The sequence below is a fragment of the Mastigoproctus giganteus genome, chromosome 6 (genome assembly GCF_048544385.1).
Source record: "Mastigoproctus giganteus isolate SK-2022 chromosome 6, ASM4854438v1, whole genome shotgun sequence".
Lineage (NCBI taxonomy): Eukaryota > Metazoa > Arthropoda > Arachnida > Uropygi > Thelyphonidae > Mastigoproctus > Mastigoproctus giganteus.
In genome coordinates, this window is record NC_143580.1 from 136,196,169 (window position 1) to 136,218,483 (window position 22,315).

The 22,315-nt window shown below is 36.5% G+C and overlaps 1 protein-coding gene across 3 annotated transcripts in view; it reads right to left on the reverse strand.

The window, feature by feature from the left end:
• Positions 1-646: 646 nt before the first annotated feature.
• LOC150084598 (neurexin 1-like) overlaps positions 647-22,315 on the reverse strand; it is a 264,465-nt gene continuing 242,796 nt past the window's right edge. For 2 of the 3 annotated variants that reach the window (XM_090376505.1, XM_090376507.1), the window contains 5 exons: positions 9,964-10,142; positions 8,672-8,843; positions 5,112-5,356; positions 3,112-3,202; positions 647-1,023 (listed from right to left, as the gene is read on the reverse strand). In XM_090376505.1, coding sequence (XP_090232631.1) covers positions 770-1,023; positions 3,112-3,202; positions 5,112-5,356; positions 8,672-8,843; positions 9,964-10,142 — 941 coding nt within the window. In that variant the 3' untranslated portion in view covers positions 647-769. Of the gene's footprint in view, positions 1,024-3,111; positions 3,203-5,111; positions 5,397-8,671; positions 8,844-9,963; positions 10,143-22,315 lie in introns of those variants that run through there. The other variant, XM_090376506.1, reaches the window with a different exon arrangement.

The window sequence follows — 22,315 nt, forward strand, 5'->3', positions numbered from 1 at the left end:
GGGTGAACTGATGCTGGCGTGGTGCTGGTGTACGTGACACTACTTCTGATCGTACCGTGCAGCCTGACGAAAGCACAAAGGTAGTTAGAACATGCGAGGGGAGTCCTTGGTATTGTCAGAACGTGGATGGCTCAGATACAGGTCCTGGAATAAAAACTTCTGCCGCGGTTAGGAAAGCACATAGTGAGCATATAGCTGTGTGTGTGTGTGTCAGTGTGTGTGTATCTGTTGTGCACACTAGCAGCGTGCTTTGTCGCCACGCGGCCACTGGTAGAAACTGCGGTATGTAATTGAATAAGTGTGTTGTTCGCTCTGATCCTACACATACCATTCTTTGAGGTCCTTACTGTCTTTCTTCTTGGACAGTTTCGTGAACTTCTCACCAGTTTTCACACTACCATTCATATGAGATTGTTGTCCATTGAGCAGAGGGGGGCTACCAGACACAGCCGAAAACTGGTAATTTTTACTCTCGTCTATTTTGTACGAACCTTCCGTCCTGTTCCGTAACTTGTAAACGACCAGAGCGATGAGCACGATGGCGATCAACGCCCCTGCAATGATCCCTATCACCAAGGCAGTGTTGTCGGCAGAGCTTTTGGATTTCTGGTTTGGCTTCTGTCTATCCTTACCAGAACCAGTAACTTCAGGTATTGGAACTTCAAATACTACTGGGGTTGGTCGAGTGGCCTTGTCGCTGACGGACGATGAGGTGGTGCTATCTTCTCCTACCTGGTCGAAATCTGAGGTTGATATGGTGAAGTCACCTTCATGGGGACCTCCAACTCCTCCCGGGAACTCGATGACGTCCAGGTCGACGTCGCTCTCTGGTATCAGCTGCTCCGTAGGAAGGGGGCTGATCTCTCCCCGACCCTGATCCGCTGTCCACGCAGTCTTCGTCATCGCACAGTCTGTCCTCTGATCCTACCACGGCTGGACGGCCTCCAGGCAAATCCGACGACGGATCGCTTGTTGTAGACTGAGCGGTAGGCACGATGTACACCGGAGTGATTAAGTCGTCACCTAGGGAAATAGAAAGCACGTTCGAGAATTAGTTTCAGACCGGAAACAGTTTCTTCATTAGCCATACATAAGCTTTCAGTCACTCACTCACTCTTTCTCACTCGGCATTTCCAGTCATGTCAATTGATGCTCCAGCGTTAGCATGACTGAGACGTAACTTGTGTATTGGCAGTGAAAACTTAAACTGTCTCTATGTCAAATGCAAACAAACAAAAAAAGCAGATATAAGCGGCGAGTTTACTCCTCACACATGGTGTTCGCTTGGAAGAAGCAACTAACAACCGACATATGCAATGGGTTTGTAGATTACGAAAATAAGTTACAGATGCTGCATTCCTCGTACATTCTTTTAGAGTAACTTTACTAACCAAAAGTGTTATTTTAAATAACGCTTTTGGTTACTGCTGCGTTACAAGTTCTCTGTGTTGGGGACGCCAATTTATAGGTAGCTTCCTGAATAGTCAAGCCTGCTAATGCAGTAGCGGATAATTCAGTTTTCTGTTTCCAAAAGGACTGTGTAGGTAGACTTTTACTGCAAACAGAATAAATTGCTGTTTAAATTGTTAATTCTTTGTTTCATATCTGACACAAAACGCCTTCTTCCAGTTCTCTCAGGTTTACCACGCACACCAAAATCGTCCATTCCATAGTAATATTTTATGGACAAACTAAGAATCAACAGAAAATAGTATTAAATTTGGCAAGACCAAGAAAAAAATAGCAAAACATGCGGTTATGACTTTAAGTAACAAAGTATTGATAATTACCCAATGCAAGAAACAATCCTTATCATTCTGGAGAAATAAGTGATCAAATATGCCAGCTGTCTGGTCCCCACCAGCGCGATGACGGACCTGGCGATATGACAGTTTCGCCACTGACTGGAATAGCAAGTGAACCAAATACTTTCAGTAGTAATGAATACTTCAGATAGTAGTTGGTTTACTACTATCCGATGTTGTTTAATATTGCATTTATTTGCTACTTTTATAGATTTTAGTATCAAGAAATAGGAAAAAATAACTGCCACCCCAAGTTGTTTGAATCCCTACACGATAAACTAGCTCAAAGATAACGTTCCGTTAATATTTGCGGGTTTTTACCAACCGTTCAAATTCACATCCTCCCAAAAAGCTTTATATTTGTCATAGGGAAAATTTATATTAAGCCGACGTTTCACCCACAAAGCAAAATAAATCGTCCGGTCACTTCAGTTTACTAGTTTTAGATGTTTTTAAATAATGAATAGTTACATATTAAATTAAATTACGTTACATAGGAACATTATATCTGATGCTGAATTCGTGTTTCTGTTTTGGTGTGCTTAGGATTTATTAAAAAAAAAGAAGAAGATAACACTACAGTTTACAACAACAACCCACCTAAATTTAAAAAAAAATTCTCCCTGCCTATCTATAAATCATATCCATATGCAGTATATACACTTGAGAAAAAAAATAATAAAATTATAAACATTGTAAAACATAAAAAGCAATGATGGGTTATTTACCTATACTAAACAAATAAACGTTTAACATATTTCAGTCATAATATTGTGAAAATTTTAAGATCATCTCAAATATTTTACGGTCCACGAATTAAGGAACATTGATCTATATTAATTAAAAATTAATGAAAACAGGGTTAGAGAGAAGAATTGAAACTCTGTGAAATACTCTGAAAGCAAGCAATACAGAGCGAAGAGCCTCTTTGAAGTCCACAGCTTACTTCAATTACAGAATGGAAGCACCCAGATGGAAACTCCTCGGATAAAGAAGATGGAAAGAGATATAATACTATAATTAAGAAGTGATGTTGCATTTTCACTTGTTACAGGGTAATATCCTGTAACGAGTGGAAATGCAACATAAAAATCACTACAGAACCTCTGCTTTTGTAAGATACTGTAAATAACTACCTCTTGTAATATTTTTAATAATTGCATTTTGTAAATGTTTCTTATTCTTGGCTTTTTGTACACCCTTCTAGCCGATCGGATGTGTAAAGGTGGTGAAAGCAAACATTTGCTAGAATAACAAATAATAATAATTATTAATTTAGTAGTCAATAATAATAATTAACACCTACCTGAACCGAGCTCCCCTACACCGCAATCATCTTCATCATCCCAGCATCCTGATCCCGCGCCTGAAGACACCATATCTTCACCTTCGGTCACCTGAACACCAAAAGAACGAGCAATTATGCACTTCAGTCAAATAAAATAAATGCCTATTGAATGTCAATTTTACTAGACGAATTTTTTAAAGAAAATATCAACTCGAAAATTTTCATAGCAAGTTATGAAATTTCGATTAATCGATTATATTCTTATAATCGATTAATCATCTCTCCTGGCCGTGAAGCTACTTTCATAAGTATTGAAAAGGGCAGCCAGTAGATTATATATTTTACTAAAGGTCTACGAAAGTTTCGTAGACTAAGAAATTTCTCTTTAAGCTAAGATGCTTTGCTTATAAAAATGCTCTTTTTAACTTGAGAAATAAGTATTTAATAAACATTTTAATGTCTTAAAGTCAGTTAACCTTCGGCCTCATTATACAACTTCTACTTATAACGTATAGAACTTTTACCGCGTTTTTAAAAGTGGAAAAGTCAATTTTATAACAAGACTAATAAGACTAAGGTGAACATTGATGCTATGGATAAGATTTTCCTAGCCATAGAGTTAGTGAACTTGAACGCTTATATCCTTAATCAATTTGGAATGCAAGATATGCTTATTCAGAGATTGAGTGATGAGTTTTTGTTTTTAACCTGCAAAAGAAACTAACCTTAGTTATTCAAATACGATAATGTGCGTCTTATGGATGTACGTTATCGTCCTTAGATCCAACGAGCGACCTACGTTAAGATGCATTAAATCTTTCCATATCTATTGCAGGAAAGAGATGGGAGGAAGTGGAAATATCTTGCCATAATGCAAAAATTAACAAAACAGAAAATGTTTATTCAACGAGTTGAGGCGCAGAATTAAAGTACCACTCTGAATCAAATCAGAAACAATGTCCCATAATTTCACTTCCAAATGTTTTATTTAATGAAAACTTTAAACACTACAGTTATTAGAACCTATAGTACTTGGTGTTGTTGTAGGGTTTTAGGAGCACCGGCGACTAAGGCCATATTGCTCCGTGTATGTTGTTTGTAAATTGCATGTGTTCTGAGGTCGCTTTTCTGTTTGTTGGACGAAAACCCAGAGTTTCCGGGAGATAAAATTGTGCTACTCTCGCCTGAGACCGATTAACTCGGCCACGTTGTGAAAAGGCCCATAAAATTCATCCTGTGATCGACAGGACTCGAACTCAGATCTTTTCTACCCGGTGTGGGGGAGGACGACGATCTTACCCACGAGGGCACTTAGTACCGTGTATGGATTGTAGGCTAATAGAGAAGGTATTGACATCAGACTTGAATTTAATCATTAAATTAATTAAATCTCTCGTGTTATGCGATTCATCAAGTTTTCTTCTTTGTAAGAAAACAGAATAGAACAATGCAATTGAAGAACAGTTTAAGAATAACTTAATCGCTTGAACTGTTCTTATAGAAATATTTCAAAACGGATTACCTAAGGACTAATTGACGTAAACAAATTTTCACGAAAGGATCCCTGTTAATAGACCCTTTCATGAAAATTTGTCTCAAAAATTTCGTGAATATTTCAAAAATTTTTCGAGAAAGTATCATCCATTAAAATGGGAACCTGTTATGAGGTTATAATGAAGAATAACTTGCATCCTCATTATCACCCTCCTCGCACGAAAACATAATTTAAAAGACATGCATTAACGACAAGTTTGAACTTCTACATTATAAAAATATTTTATTTTCCTTTAAAAAAGTTTCACCGTAATCAATACATTAGCTTAAAAAGCTGGAAAGAAAGTATCATGAACCGGGCTGGGATATAATTGGAAATATCCCACGGTATGATGAGCAGATTATGCCAGTTTTTCACTAGACCAGGAACTTATTCACAACTGGTTTTGATGTTTCACACAGGAAAATCGAAAAAGGCGAAGAATTTTTAAGGTGAAATGTGAAAATCGAGATATTAAAATTACCTGATCAGGTGTAGACGAAATCACATTTTGATTTAGGTGGGATGGAATAGACATAAGAATTTCTACATCACCGTCAACTTCGACACGAGGATCGTCCTCAGCAGCCATGTCAAGAATCCGATGTCCGTTGAAAACTAGGCCTGCTATCACTCCTTGGAAAGGTCGGTCTGTTTTTCCTTTAATCGGATTTTTCTTCCCGCCCACCTGAATTTTAGAGTGGCTGTTGAAGATGGTGAGCTGCCTGCCTGGGAATACACGGATGGTGGAGGATTAAACCTTCGTTACCTAGAGGATATTTTCTTTTGTTGTTGTTGTTTTATTAATATTTACTGAACTGTGAACTTTAATTTTAATTTATCCATACTACAACTAATTGAAATAATACATCAGTATGAAAGAAATAACATTTATTGCCAAGTTTATGCACGATCAACAGCATTTATTAAATATTTATTTAGCGCTATGATGTTTGGAGAAAATGGACATTATTAATGTAGAGTTAATGGTAGCTTGTTTTTTTAAGGATTAAACAATAGTTCTAACTATTCTTTGCTACAGCTAAAAATAGAGTTGTTTATTTTGAACTCTATTATTTTTTAATTAAAGTTAAAGCAGAGAAGTATTTGAATAAAATGATCTGATATCCAACAATAAAATGATCTGATACACACCCAACTAAAAGTTGGGCATTACGTTTACGCTTTCTTCATTTTCAAAGTTTTTATTAAAATAGGACCAACGTGCTACTATTTTTTATAAAAATATTTTCTATTTTGTATAAAAATCAAAAACACTGCAATAATATTCAAGAAATATTTAAGAAATTTATAGAATTTTCCAGAAAGGTGCAGAAGGTTCCAGAATGTAGTAGAACGATTCTAGAATTTTTGCAGAAAGTGGGAATATTGTTTCAATATTATAGATTATAAATGAGTCAATTCAAAAAAGTGTTGTGCAATAATATAAATTGACAAGAAGAGTTGTAACTTATAAAATCCAATACTCGTCATTCAGAAAGAGGGTTGGGTGTAAGTTTTGTGTGTTTCGTGATAAACATGGCAAGAAATAAGGAACTAAGTGTTGAAAAAAAAGTCCTATTACAACTCTGTGTAAAGAAAGTTATTCCATGAGAAGTATTGGCAAAAAACTAGGTGTTTCATTTAAAGGAGTACAAACTACCATTCGACGATTCAAGGAGACTGGCAGTTTAAAGGACAAACCGCAATCGGGACCACCGCACATAACAACGGAAAGCACAAGATAAAACCATAACATTGATTTCTAAACGCAATCGACGACTTACCGCACCTGAAATCCGAACTGAATTCAATAGGAACAAAGAAACTCCCTTGTCTACAACCACTGTAAAAATTCGTCTTAAACAACCGGGACTTCATGGTCACGTAGCTGTACGAAAACGTTTATTAAAACCGGAAAATCGAAAGAAATGGTTGGCTTGGGTTTCAGTTGTTCAATATTGATGGCTCTTAGCCATCAACATTGGACAATTAAATAGTGGAAAAAGGTACTATGGACAGGTGAATTAGATTGTGATATTTTTGGATCCAAGCGTAGAGTTTATTTGAGTTTATCAACTGAATTAAAAATGGTGCCTACAGTCACGCACGGTGGTGGTTCCATCATAATCTCAGGGTTGCTTCTGTCTTTCTGGAGTGGGTGACACCATCAGAATTGAAGGTTAAGAAAAGAAGGTTATAAAAACATTCTTGAACGTAATGCAATATCCACTGGACTTCGACCTTGTGGAAGAAATTTTATATTACAAGACAATGAACCGAAGCACAGATCTAAGCTGTGCAGAGATTTTCTAGCAATTAAACAACAGGAGGAGGTATTGTAAATTACGGTGTGGTCACCATAATCGACTGACTTAAACCCTTTTATGTGATCGTCTAGACTTGTAGACTGTCAACTCCGTGAAGTCTGCCCATCTTTACTACATTTACGGGAAACTTTGTAGTTCGCTTGGAATAATGTTCATGAAGTCACTATTATAAAATTAATCTCCAGAATTCCACGTCTATGTAAGGCAATGATAAAATCTCGTGGAGAATATTTTGATGAAATATCAGTACAGTTGTTAATACAGTATTAACCATTTCAATATTTTTTGCTGTATAGTTTTAAATGCTTAATAAAAAAATCTTAAAATACTTCGTAGTATGTTGTTTTTTTGTATTAAACTACATTGTCATATCTAATTTCAAAAAAGAAAATTAACAAAAACTGTTATCGTACACTTTGATTGCAAACTTTTAGGCAGAAGTGTATATATTTATAAGATATGCATATATCTAATCTAGTGTGTCATATCTGAACAACAATAACGTATTGCCGATTTCGAAAATGGTAAGATAGCAAATCCTCGCTTTAATTGACTTCGAAAATAATGGTCAGTGTCCACCGAACCAAGATTTTCGTTCCAAAGAGACCCAGTGATGTGACTGCCTCGTTCATATGGTACGTATTTACCATAATTTAAAATATTTTCATTTCCAGTGAGCCAGAATTTTACTCGCCCCACAACAGCTTGCGAACCAGTTCAGATATCCGAACCTCCGCAGCTCTTCAGACTCTGAATAACCTTTAGTCAGAGTCTTCACTATGAAACAAGGCAAGTTTTCCAAGTTATCTTCTACTCTACACAACAAGTGCATTTCAAAGAGTATTACAACATTTTACATGTGAAATAAAAAAAATATTTTTTTTTTCACAGTACAACACATTTTCGTAATGTTCTAGCAACTTGGACGGCTATATATTTCTTTAGAGTTGAACAATCGGATTTCGTAGATGGGCCTTACCGCTCTCCCCAAAATATCTTAAATCCTTTAAAGCGAGCTTTGCTGCCTCATTTGCGAATCGAATGCCGTTGCTTACAAAAGGTATACATCAACATTTTGTGTCGCTATTTTATGACCATTACAATCGTATGTACAATGAGAATGAGAGTTAATATTAGAATAACTAAATAACGCAAGGAAGCGGACTTTTTGTGCATTTCCTAAAACAAAAATCCCACTCATACGTTCTCCAACGCTATAAGTTCAAACATACGTAATCCCGTATGTCTGAGACACTACCCAAACTTGCATTTGTTTCAGGAGTGCGGTTCAGTAATGGGTTTGACGGACTGAGTTTTCCAGTCGAATTTCCTTCTTGAAACTAACCACATAAGCTGTAGAAAAAAGTTCAACACGTACACATTACTTTTAACAACCGCTGTAGGTGAGAAAAGAACCCTGACCTACGGCTCCTGAAAACTGAACGCATACAGTAATCAGTATTTCCACCTTTCGTGGTGGTATCCGCTACGCCAGCTATCAGAATTTGTGATAATGAAAATGGAAGAGATGATGATAAACTGTTTGTCACAAATATCGCAAAAATAAGTGCAGAAACGTAACGTATATTTTTTATGTATATAAAATAAACCAGTGAGTATCTGTTTCATTAGAAACATCTCTATGAAAAAGTAATGAAAAATAACAGCAGGAAAGTAAGTTTAAATACACTGTCAATGCTCATTGGTTACTTACCCTTGGGATGTTTTGTTCTAACATTATGGTCGTCGATTTGTATTGTAGAATTTGGTCCGGACCTAGTAAAGCGAATTACGTGGTACTGACCGTCACTTACAGTGACACTAAGCTCTTCAATCGGATGGTCTTCGGTACCCATATTATACACCATAAAGACGTTTCCATCAACCTTTAAAACAAAGAGATCGCTTTGGTCAAGTAACCAAATGGAAGTAAAGCAAACGGCACATAAAACTTAATTTAAAGAATAAATTAACAAATAACTACTCCATTGTATCGGAACTTTTTTATATAATTAGGCCAGCAAAAATTTCATTTTAGATGGACGCCTCTTTCCAGACAATGCATTAATACAGAAACTTCAAATTACGTTAAATCTCAGAAGATTGGCCTTTAGAAGGCTAACCTTAACAATGATTGGCTACTGGAAGATTGGCTGTCTTATTGTCTGTTAGAAGAATGTGTGCGCTCCCAGCAACCTGAATTTAAAGTGTTTTTAGCATTAATACTGTTCCAGACCAGAAGCACAACTAAATTAAGGTTTTTGCTAGCCCAATTAGGAAAATTGCATATAAAATTCTCGCTACCAGACTATTTAAATCACAGCATATTTGTATGGAGACATTCGTTCATTAGGTCTTGCTGAAAGCTTAAGCCATTACTAATGACTAATCTGAGCTCTGATCAAACCTTTCCTTTCATGCAAATTAGCTAAAATCACAGGACAAACAGAGTAATAAATTTAATTCAGATTTCCCAGAAGCAGAAAATAATAAATTATTGGTGAAGCGGTAAGTCATGTTCAGAAACATTAATTTATTGGCAGATTATATTAATTGCAAGCACCAGTCATTTATTGTCAGTAGAAAAAACAACATACTTAAGAGTCAGGGGAAACTGTTCCATCTTATCGAAAAAAGAGAAAGAAAAAGCCTAAGCAACTAGTTACTTTGGCGCTACAATGGGGATGTCAAGGACAGTATGCATGCGATGGTTGGTTTGCTTTCATTATGGAATCAAAGTTTTCGAGAGAAATAAAAATCATGAAACTATGCATATTATAAAGACGCAACTGATTTTATTTTGGTCAATAAGACATTCAACTGAATAATGATGAGAAATCGGCACTCTTAATATTTTCATCCATTCCATCGGAAGCAAGACTGTAAAAACTAAATATTTAAAGTTAACTAAGAAAAATACAGAACTGCACAGATTACAAGCAAGGAAATTTGTTGTAGCTTGTATCACATCACTTTACAGAAGATGAAGCTGTGGGTGGTACTTACGATTTCCAGTTCCATGTAATCGCTGCTACTTCCGCTGTCGATACGAACAAGGACGGCATTTTCGGCCATGGTTATGAATCCAATGGCCAGGAGATCACTTTTGGTATCAGGCCTTTTCTCTTGAGGATATGTAAATGTGATAAGTCCGGTCTTAGGGCCAAAACGATAGGCTATGCTTTCTGCAAATATAATGATTCAGATTACTGTATTTGTTAGCAGCCTAATGGAATACATGCACTATACTACATCTTGGATATATTATTATATTATAATTAAGTTCAATAACAATTAACCTTAATGACCAGAATATTATAATTTGAAACACATACAGCCATTCCTTAATTCCGTGCTAGTGAGTCCAGGGCACCGCTAGCACGGACGGGAAATTACGCTACCGGATAACCCGAGTAAAAACTTTTTAGTTTTCAATCTATGATTGAATACTAAATATTTCAACATTTTGAGTTGTTATAGGTCCTGGGGGCAGGAATGTCCACTGCTATCCTAATTTTGCCTCATATTAGCATTAATATGATTGCTAATAAATTTCCATAAAATGCCTTTGACCACAGCACAAGAACTGGCTTAGACTTACTCCATAAACAAACATACTCTTAACACCAGAAAATATGAAAGACTAATATACTTTAGGTAAAAGATACATATAAATGAATGTGTATTACTATTCGTACATCTATGATTATGAGAGATTATTAACTTTGAACTACTTGCTTGCTTTAATCGACCAAAAAAGCCTGAATCCCTTTACAAGATTTCCGGACTCAACTCAAGGATTTAAAACAGACTAGCTTCGTTCGAGGCAATAAATATGGAAATATGGATATAAATAAGTTATAAGTGACTTATTTTCGATTGAAGTATAACTAGAAATGTGTACCACTAATGTGCCTTTTAAATGCATATGAAGATTTCATTAACCTCGTGTCTTTAAACTTGTATACTAGTATTTATATATATATATGAATAAACAAGAAGATAATGTAATTCCCAGTGATGTTACACTGTAATGTGCTTGAATAAACTGGCAAACAGACAAAAGAATGTACTCAATTTAGAGACAGAATATACTCTTCGCAAATTGTAGGCCTCGAAGATTGCATGGAATTTCTATGTTATCTACAGTACTCTGAAATGACTTTCCACAGTGAGGATACAGCCATCATGAAGAGTCCAAGAAATGACTTTTGGAACATATTTGATATGTATGTAAACTATTTGCATACAAATGGAAGGTCTGGAGCAACGTAACTTTAATTATACAGTAAATACCTCATATAAGGAATAAGGTATCCTACATATTATTTTTCTTGTATAGTAATGATCGGAACCATAACAATGATCTGCGAATATTGACCAACTGAAGGCGTGTTAAATCTGAAATCATTACTCTGAGGGCCAACAAACCGAATTTTTATAATAGTTTTTATTTTCATGTTTCTCGTTCTGGAATGTGAACACTGGAAATCCAAAACATCCACATAGAGAAAAAAAAAAAAAAAAAAGGGGGGGGGGGAGAAAATGTATTCATATGCCAAATGAAGCCTAACGCATCAGCTCCTTAGTAAGGATTTAAATTTCATAAGCATCTCAGTTTACATGGTATTATATCCCAGTATTATATTTACATTCAGAGGTTAAGGCAGGGACATGTTTCCGCGGTTATATGGAGCACATGTATGCTTAACCTGAAGGCTACAGAGCTTACAGTGTTTATTATTTTACATACATGTAGTTACAAGTTGTGGAATACCCGAGTGTCCCAAATTAAAGGATATTATTTTATCAAAAGTGCTGTAAATTACAAAAACATGAGAAATATATAATGGATTGAGGCAGTCCATCACCGGTTGTTTCCCGTCGCATCTCTTCAATCTTGACTGTCTTAGTGCTCACAGCCAGGTATCTTTGGAGTAATAGATGCCAAGAGAAACCAGTGACGGCTTCACTTTATTTTATTTTGTCATGGGAAGCATTGTCGTGGCAGTTTTCCTTCTGGTGGTCTGTCATAATTGTAAGTTTGTATATGTGTCCGTTAGCTTCTGGCGTCTGTATATATGCTTCTGACAGAATTTATCCAAGTCGATGGCTAGGTTGTTGATCAAATCTACCCTGTTTCCTGGGAACATGCGTCTCAAGGCTTTCAGGTTGTTGAAACTGATTCTGAGTGGGAGCCTTGGATCCACTTGATTTCTTCCGGAAATGCGGGGAATTTTTATTAGATCAGTGATGTCAGGGGCGTCGAGTCGTCCTGTGATTAGTCTAGCAAGCGTAAGAAGGTTTCCTGCCACAATCTGTTGTTTCCATGGGGTGACTTCGAGATTTATGTAGAGTTGGGCCCTAGAAATGGTGTACTGGTTGCCAACCCGACAGTTGAGCCATTTCAGGAGCCAGTGTTCCAGGCTGAGAAACTTGTTGAAATGTGTTGTGGAAGCAGAGGACCAAATAGTTGCTGAATAGAGAGGTATGGGATAGAGACATCGGACAACATATTTCTTTACCAGTTCGGCGTCATAAATTCCCGTTATGAATCGCCCACATAGCGGAGTACATTTTGGTTTTTGTGTTCAGGATGTGAGCCTGGAATGTCAGCCCGTCATCCCATATTAATCCGAGATCCTTGTGTGCTTTAACTTTCTGAATGGGTGATCCACTGATGGTAAGATTGATATCATTGCGTGACTTCTTCTAGGTGAAAGAAATATGAGCTGTCTTTGCTTGATTAATCTGTAATCCGTTGCGGGCAGATATTGTTGAAGGTTGTGGATATTTTTACTTGCCTGCAAGTAGTGCTAAGAACATGATTTTGGTCAAAAGATATGATGTACAGTTTCAGGGCATTAGCATATGATTGGAAGTCAGTTTTGGATGCCAGGAAGGGCTCCAGCGCTGCGAAAAATAGGGTTGATTGATATGCCTCCTCCCCCTGTGGAACATCCCTATTAGTAATGCATATTGACCGAAAGTTGCGATGTGAGATGATGAGATGTCTATGCGCCAGGATTTGTTTAATGATGTTGAGAGTTTTTTCTGTAATGTCGAAGTAATGCTGGAGAATGGTGATTAGAGCTGTTATGTCTATTTTGTCATAGGTCGCTTTTATGTCAAAGAAAATAACATTAAGCTGTTGTTGAGGGCTTTCTGGATTCTGGTAAGCGTGTCCAGGAGATTGAAACAGTGGTCTGAAATGGTGGGCTGAATTGCTTTTTCAAATATCTTGAGGAACCCAGGGCCGATGACAATAGGCCTGAAATCTTGAGGCCGCTTGGGGTCTTTGCATTTAGGAACTGGCCGAATAAAGTATGTGTTCCAGATCTTTGAAATCTCCCCACTTTCTAGGATTTTATTGAAAATATGGACTAGGAGGTCTATAATATATGAACTACAGATTTTGATTAGAAACAGAGAAAACCGGTCGGGACCCTGGACCCACTACAGCTTTCAGTGGTAGTTTTTTGATGATCTCCATCAGATGGCGTCAGGTTATGGTTAGGAGTGATATTGGAGGTTTGCAGGGAGGGCCAAAAAGTGTAACAGGGGATTGTGCATGTGACTGGTCAGTCTGTTGAAAAGTGAGCTCAGTGCATTCCTTAGTCTATTCTTAGTCTCAGCCTATTCTTATCTTGAACAGCTTAGCACATTTATGGGAAACCAAGGTTTAGATAAAATACGATATTTTAAGCTGGAGTGTGGATAAAGTATTTCATCCCTACAAGCAGAGCTGGCGCAAGGGTTCCATGCACCCTCGACGAGACCTAAAATTTGGATGGATGGATGGCACCTGCCTACCAATAAACTTACCTATTCCCACCCATTCATCTGTCTATCCATTCATCTATGATATTTATATCCTTGCTGTATATAATATATTTTTTAAATATATTCTTAGTATTTGATAAAATATTTAGATAATGTTATTTCTTCATTTAGAAATAATCATTACCTTATTTTATTTAATTAATTATTTTTTTTAGCCACTAAAAAAAATAAATTTTGTTGGAATGAGCCCCTAGGACTTTTGCGCCCTAGGCAATCGCCGAGGTTCGCCTAATGGACAGGCTGGCTCTGCCTACAAGGATATTTTCACTAACAAGATTTGAACAAACATTGACTTCTGAAGATTTAAAACAGCAATTCAAGGAAAAGAAGAGCAACCCACTTCGACTTAACTTGGAAGAGTTGTTCCTGAGAAAGAGATCAAGAGTGCTGGCGGAGCAATATGGCCTTAGTTGCTAATGCTCCTAAAAACCAAATAAACAAACAAACAAACAAGAGTGCTGGGTGTGTGGTTAGGATTGTCTGATATTCTGGTAAGTAAATGAACAATTTGTGCGAAATCATTAGTAATTGTAAAATCCCAAGCATCTCACAGCAGCTAATCGCACATACCAGTGATGTGCGATTAGCTGAGTCCATATGACTAGAAAACTAAATCCAGCTGGAGTTGTGACCACTGAAATCTCTAAGGAAAATTACCTCCTTGTTCATTGTTAGTAAAGACGGATTGGAGAAAGTCGAGTTTCAAAGAAAGGAAGTCAAAGAGTTCCAAGTGATAGAATCGGGTAAAACTTGATAGAATTGGATAGAAAGATTTTAAGCGAGAAAATTTCGGAAAGAGGAGATTTTGATATACCCTGTCAGATACTAAGTCTCTGACAGGGAATTCAGAGCGGACATATGCACAAGTAGCACCTTTGAATCGAAAGGAATCATTCAGCGAATAATTAGCACAAATGAGATGAGCAGTGGTTAAATCAACCGACAATTGGGATTCTGTCAAAAAAAGTAAGTGGAGACTGGCAGACTAAGTGGAAATGGACATCATTAAGAGTGAAATTATAGTGGTTTTGTAGTATTTAGGAGCATCAGCAACTAAGGCCATATGCTTCGAGTATACTGTGTGCAAATTAAGTGTGTTCTGTGGTCGATTTTCTGTTTGCTGAACGAAAACCCCAGTTTCCGGCAGAAAAAAAACCATGCTACCCTCGCCTAAGACCGACTAACTCAGCCATGTTATGAAAAAGGCCCATAAAAATTCCTGACGTCATCGATGAGACTCGAACTCAGGTCTTTTCCACCCGATGAGGGGAGGATGGTGATTCTACCAACTGTGCTACCCACGAAGGCAAGAGTGGAACTGAGACCACGTATATTTGTAAAAAATAAAGAATTGTTTGGAAAGTTTAGATCTTTTCACAGACAAGTTTGTTCTATCCATGATGTATTCATTAGCAAAGAAAAGGAGAGGCGCATATTACACGAAGTAATGACATTTTGAATATAGCGTACACACATAAGTATATACCCAGCTCCTTGACATAATGTGGTATCCATAATCCTCTCCCCCATACACATTAATTGTACCCTCTGTAGTCACTATCTGGCAGAGTAGAGGCGGTAGAGACAGCGAAATTATACACTAGCTGATTCGGATGACTCCTAGAGAGTTACCAACAGATTCGGTCCAGCGGACAATCTAGCGACCGACCTGCGAATATCGTTTTAGAGCTGTACCCTCGAAATGTAAGGAAGATTGGTTCTCGCCATTATACCCCTCATAATCTTAAAAGAGATTAGTCACACTACATGATGGAAGAGATGGGGAGTAGCTGGAGCTCTGCTGTGGAGACTAAACATGGGTTTCACCACTTCAAGATTCCAATAAGCAAAGTGGTGGTATTGCACCGGTTGATGTTGCTGCCTTAAATTGGTTCATACTTGGATGATCCAGCATACTAGGTGCAGTATTTCAGGACTTGCGCACAGGGGTTATACCCAGAATTCCTACTAAAATTCCTAAGTTCGCAAAGGACGAAACAAAGGATTTGGTTGTCAAAAAATGACAGGACTTCACCAAAATCCGGTCCACGTGACTCAAGTTTAACCCGGATATCAGTTACATTAGCGTTTTAGACTCCCAAGTAGCAAGCCCCAGCTTGTCATACATTAGATAATGTCTGTGACAAGACTGAAGCTGGTAACTGCAGTACGATTCCAGAATAACATACCGATTGGTTAGTACCGCATTCAAGGTAGTGCAGAGCAAAAAAATACATATAGGTATTTTATGTTCAGCATATTGTACAGTCTATCATGAAGCTCTCTAAGAAGTGCAGACAGGTTGCTAGAACACCTCATACAGCTCTGTCAGCAATATACAATAATTTTTTCAGAAGAGACAATGAGGTGTTTATCCTATTGTATAAGGCAATGCTTAGATCGCACCGTTGAGTACTGCATACAAGTCTAATAACCTCACTTTAGGAAGGATGTGAATCTGTTGGAAGGGGTAGAGTGGTATACACAACAGCAACAAGATTAGTCAAGGACACAAAAGGACTATTACCAGGAAACACTTCAGTTCTGCAAATTGCAGCGTCAGGAAACAAGACACTACGAGGAGACCTGATTGAAGTATTTAAGGTTTTAAACTGATTGAGTAAACTAAACGCTGATGGCATTCTTTCGTAGACAACACACTTAAGGGGACAAATTCAAACTGAAGAAGGATTGTTGTAGGAGAGATGTGAAAATTTACTTTCAGCCAGAGAGTAATTGATTTTTGGAACGAATCTCTATCTGATAGCAGTGTGAAAGTGATTTGTCTGACTGAATTTAAAGAGAAACTGGACAAATTATTAGAGGTAATGAACAAATTGTGGATAGATTTTCTCTTTTTCGGTGAATGCTGTATTAAGCTTGCTTTTTTGCATCATTTTGACTACTAATACTAATACCCTAAGAGCAGTTTTATTCTACTTTTTAAGCTGATTATCATTTCTCCTGCTCCTCGTCATTATGAATTAAAGTTTAAATTTGTATATTGGTATTATTTGTTCATGAAAAACCTGGCGTCTTCTGTCGCAAAATAAGGCCTTATTTTGCAACAGAATTTTATTTTTAAATAAAAATAAAATGTTACTTCATTTCCGCTTCAAAAATTCAGTTAAAAATTCTTATCACAGTAGTGGTCATTCAAAGATTGCTGCCCGGTTATTCCGACAAGGAAGCTGTGATTTCTAAAACCGATGTCTTTCTCTCCCACTCAGTTGAGAAATAAAGCTCATACCTCAAAGAATCACGAAATTCCGGCAAATCCCAAACTGTCCAGAAATTGTCGCTAGTGATTCAGGTTAACCGAAGCATTAATACTGAGCCATGAAACTGGTGTATTCACTGATATCTTGCATATCAGTATAGTCAGCAACGCCTTCAGCGAATCTGTTGGCTTAAAATTTGTAGTCTGCTCTCATTTCGCGATGCATGTACAGCGTCCTCTGTATGGAACAAAAAAGGAAATCATTCTCCCAGCTTGATGTTTTGACTCTAGAGAGCTGTAAGCTGCACTGATCTAGTTTAGTTTCGAAGGTAGTCACATAAATGACGTCACATCTAGATATATAGTTTGTTCAATGGGGAGTTGCAACCAAGTGATGCGCGATTAGCAAATAAAAATTGCACAAGACTAAATTCTATGTTTAGTTTAGAGAAGTAAACTTTCTTCGGTAATTTGACGATTCAAACAAAAGCAATAACAAAAATCAGTCCTGCATTTATTTTGCTGAATGCAGATTTCGAATTATACTAACAGTGTTTTGTCTGCGTATTAATACACGCGAGGGTTCACAGCACCATCAATCTGTGCCCGCTTCTGGAAACTAAAATATTTATCAAGACGCAATTAGGCTGGGATGTGCCAGTACACAGCCCATGCGTGACGGTAGGATAAAATAACAGCGCTGCTCCACCCTGTCGGTTCACATTTTAGACACGTACTGCCGGATTTACGCACAGTACGTGTTGGGTCTCAGGTGTGGTAGTGGGGACTGGGGGAGGGAATAAAGCAGTAAGTAGGAAACAGTTGGCGTTCTGATAATGGTAATGCTATCTCTTAGTGCAAACCACTTGCAACAAATTTCGCCAACATCCTCTCGACTACATGGAAAAATTCGCACTTTGGAGTGTGAGGTGGTTAAAACCCACTTTGCACGTTACATCTAACGATCGTCCCTATCCCTTCCATACATCTTGCTTTACAGTTTCTACTTTTCTTCATCCAAGTCGTTATCCTTGTCGTTAGACTTCCAGAATAAAAGGGGGAGAGAGAGGGGGCTCCCGAAAAAGTATGCACTGAATCACTGTCTCACCACTAAGGAAAATGAAGCCGTTTCAGCCGTACAGGAGCCAAATGTTCGGAACAGTAGAAGAAAACCCAAATTTGCTCATATTTTCTAACACACTATATTATAATAACGTCAGTTATTTAATCTCTCTCTCTCTCTCTCTCTCTCTCTCTCTCTCTCTCTCGCACATACAGAGAAAACAATAACAAATCAATGCGCTATTGACGTAATGATTTTAATGTGTCGGTAAGCTATTGTTGTTGTCGTTTTAATTTTAGGAGCATCGACAATTAGGGCCATGTTGCTCCGTGTATATTGTCTGTAAATTACGTGTGTTCCGAGGTCGATTTTCTGTTTTCTGGGTGAAAAACCCGAGTTTCGGGGAGAAAAAACCATGCTACCCTCGCTTGAGACCGATTAACTCAGCCACGTTGTGAAAAACAACCCATAAAAATTCCTCACGTCCCCACACCGGGTCTTTTCCACCCGGTGTGGGGACGATCCTACCTACCCACGAGGGCATCGATACGGAGAAGCCATCAAAACGAAGGTAGAAAAAAAAGTTCACTTTCAAAATTAATTATCCTAAAGATTAAGTATCAACAAAGAATGAAATTAATGCAATTATGTACGCAGCGAAGCCAGCGTACATAATTACATGCTGAAAAGTTTGTTTGTATGTTTTGGTTTTGTGCCAGAGCAACCAAGGCTATGAGGCGTCAGTGTATTGTGTCTATAATCTGCATGTATTCTATTGTCCATTCGTCACTTTTTCATGAAGAAAAATCCGAGTTTTTAGTGAGGGAGCTCGGTGCAATCCTTGCCGGGTCTTATTAACTCGGTCACGACGTGGAAAAAAAAAAAAAAAAAAGAAATAGAATAAATAAATAAAAAATATAAAAAAAGATCCATAAAATTCCTCATGTTGTTGAGGAATTTTTATCATTCAAATCGCATACGGTGTAATTTGAACGGTAAACCGAAGTTAATTAAAAATAAAACTTGTTATGTGGAGCCAGGAAGTAGCTGCACAATTTACAATGTTTAGAATTATTAGAAAATATTATAATAAATATTTAATTAATAATTTCATCATATATCAGCTCCCTTGCCCAGTCAATGTTCAAATTTTGGAATGTAGTAGTGTTATTTATTGATGGAAATGTTTCTATAAAATGTATATATAAGAGGTATAATGACAGATGAATTAGTAGGCTAAAGTCCAACGTCGAGGTAACACAACGAGTCCACAACACAAGTACAAAGAGAGAAAAATTAGATCTAAAATAAAATTTTAAAAATATTTTCACAGCACAACTTAACATTAAGAGCAAAATCAAGCTGACTTAAATGCAATTAGAATTATATGGTCTTGAATCAAATCTGTCCGAGATGTTTCAACTTCATGACCTTCATGAAGATGAAACATTGTGCAAGCCGGGAGAAATATATGACATCGACAGAACTGGTAGCAGCTAGCGATTAAGGACATTGTTCAAGGAAGAAGGAAGAAGTGATCCAGGATGCGTTTTCGATACATTTTGTTCTACACAGGAGGTCGACATCCAGCTCTTGGACAAGTGGAAGCATCTGAGCTGGAAGAAAACAATCGTAAAAGAGTCAAATTGTATGGGAGCATAGCTTAGGATCTTCAATAAGAACTACTGGCGAGACTCTCCAGTATAGTATATATTACAGGAGGGCGGTGTTGAAACTTGGCCGCCAAGGTATTTATTCGATATTTAAACCTAATATAATTTGAAACAAATTTTACGCTGGTTGCTTTGTTCCATTAAGGCTAAACTAAATGAGCAAATCAGTTTTCACTTAACGTTTGGCGTGTAATATGATATAGATTTAGTAATCAATGATATCTATATTTTCATTGACTAATTTAACAGCTGCAAGGATTTGCAGATTTGTACAAAATGACTCCGTTTACATTTAACTTTATTTCTGCCAATAGTGAACAAGATGTTTCGATATGCAATGTCAAAATAAAGAGTTAATTATGTAGAATTGCCCAAGGTACCTATTTAAATAGATGATTTTTCAAATTAGCTATACCCTAAGTAATTATTGCCCAGATGGTGGATTTATTCTATCTTCATTTTAATTAAGAAACAAATTTTAGATTTCTGAAAACTAGTCTTAAAAAGAATCATTAGGAGTTAATTATACGATCTTTCTTGCAGTTACATAATCAGATAATTTTCACTGGTTAAACAGATGTAGCTTATAGGCAATTATTTCTCCTAAGTTATGCATTTTGCAAAATATATTCAACGATATCAACAGAGAATTCTCCACCAGTTAGTTGAACGATGCGTGAAAGAAGAAAATGAGTTTATTCGTTACGTATGTCTCATTTCCTCACGAAAAATTGCCATTTATTATTCATAATTAAGAAGACAGGTGTGACAGTACGCCTATTTCTAAAAACAATGAAAAATTTACGTGCGGAATAATTATTATGGTAAAGCGTTACTGGAAATTACACAGTAGACTGGTATATTAGTCTCTCAAATGTTAAATTAGGCTTTTAAATGTTTACAGTCCTCTTATATATTGAAATATTTCATTAGGTGCATAAACAGTAATTATCTCATTTTGATGATCTCGGCCAGAAATTAATCTATCTACAAATAAATTAAATTACCCTACAAATAGTTGTTGTATATAACTTAGAGCTCAGAAACTTCGATTTAAATTTAAATTAAACATGTATTTTTATACAAAATAAATAAACAAATGTTCCGTTTAACTGCGCTGGTCACGTAGGTCAAAGGAGTTTATAAGATGGAGACGGAATATGATAAAACAAAATATATTAAAACAAGAGCTTACCATATTTTGTGGTATTAGGTGGATTCGAACACGTGAACACGTTTATGATATTTAAACATTACACAATAAAATTCACAACCGATTATTAAAACTCTGAAATGCACTTCCAATTTATTTATTTAGTTTATTTCGAATGTACACAAATGGGAATTATTTTCGCTCCTGAAAACAATCATCTCATTTGTTGGCATAACTGTTAATTATGCAGTCGTGTAGCTGAGCCAATCAGCTAAGGCGAGTGCATGATTGACGATTATTACAATAAATGAGGTGGCTGTCTTCAGGAGCAAGAGCAATTCCATTTTCTTACATTGAGAATAAACTAAAATGAAATGGACTATAGTCGTAGGGTGCCATTTTTGAAAATTAAAGATATCTGAGGAGGTATGTACTTATATAAAATAAAGAAATGAAAATAAATTTATATTTGATTATTCAACATTAAGAACGTCAAATGTTTCCTTAAAGATAATGCAAGGAAAGCGGCAGTTCCACGTCTCCTTAACTTAGACAGACTGACCTCTTCGAGCTTAAAAATAAAATGCACTTTATTTCTTATGCTGACCACTCATGCGAAATGCATGATGGAGGCACATTTATATAACTATAAGTTGTTAATACATCTTGCCTTCAACACTGTGAATTTTAATATAATAGTTTGGTACTCATGTTATAAGTACTTAAACTCGCATTTCATTATTCACCATTACCTTAGAAAAGTTTTTTTTTAAATAAATTACCATCACATAATGGAAGTAGCAGCCATTATTTTATACTCTGTGTTCAAGGACAGAATGTTTTCGTTGTGTCAAGAGGTGTGTAAATTGCAAGGCAAGACATCGCAATAATTCATTACTTTTAAATTCAGGAAGAAATTTTCGTGTACAAATTTACTGTGATATTTCTGAACACCGAGAACATGGAACTCTGTGGGATACTTTCCAAGTGTCTTCAACGAAATTAGATGAATCATTTAACCCCTAATGACAAATCTAGACAAATGGAATAAGTTATTTAGCATACGTAAATACAATTCATGTAAATTGTCACCGCGTGACACGCAATGAACAAATATGTTTTTCTGAATGAAGTTACATTTTTCACGATAAAGAGATGGACCATTTTCGACTTCAAAAATATTTAATGTCGCAAAATTTCTCAGTTGAATGTTTGAAAGCAGCTAAATACAGTTGCTCTTTATTAAATAAAATTTTTCAGATTTCACAAAACACATACAAAAACAGTTTATGCATCTTTTGACAAAGCAGTAAGTTTATGTTGCTGTCAGTAAGTTTAAGCAAACTTACTGACAGCAACATCAATTTAATAAATATAGCAGCTCTGTTATAACTTCCATTTATAAA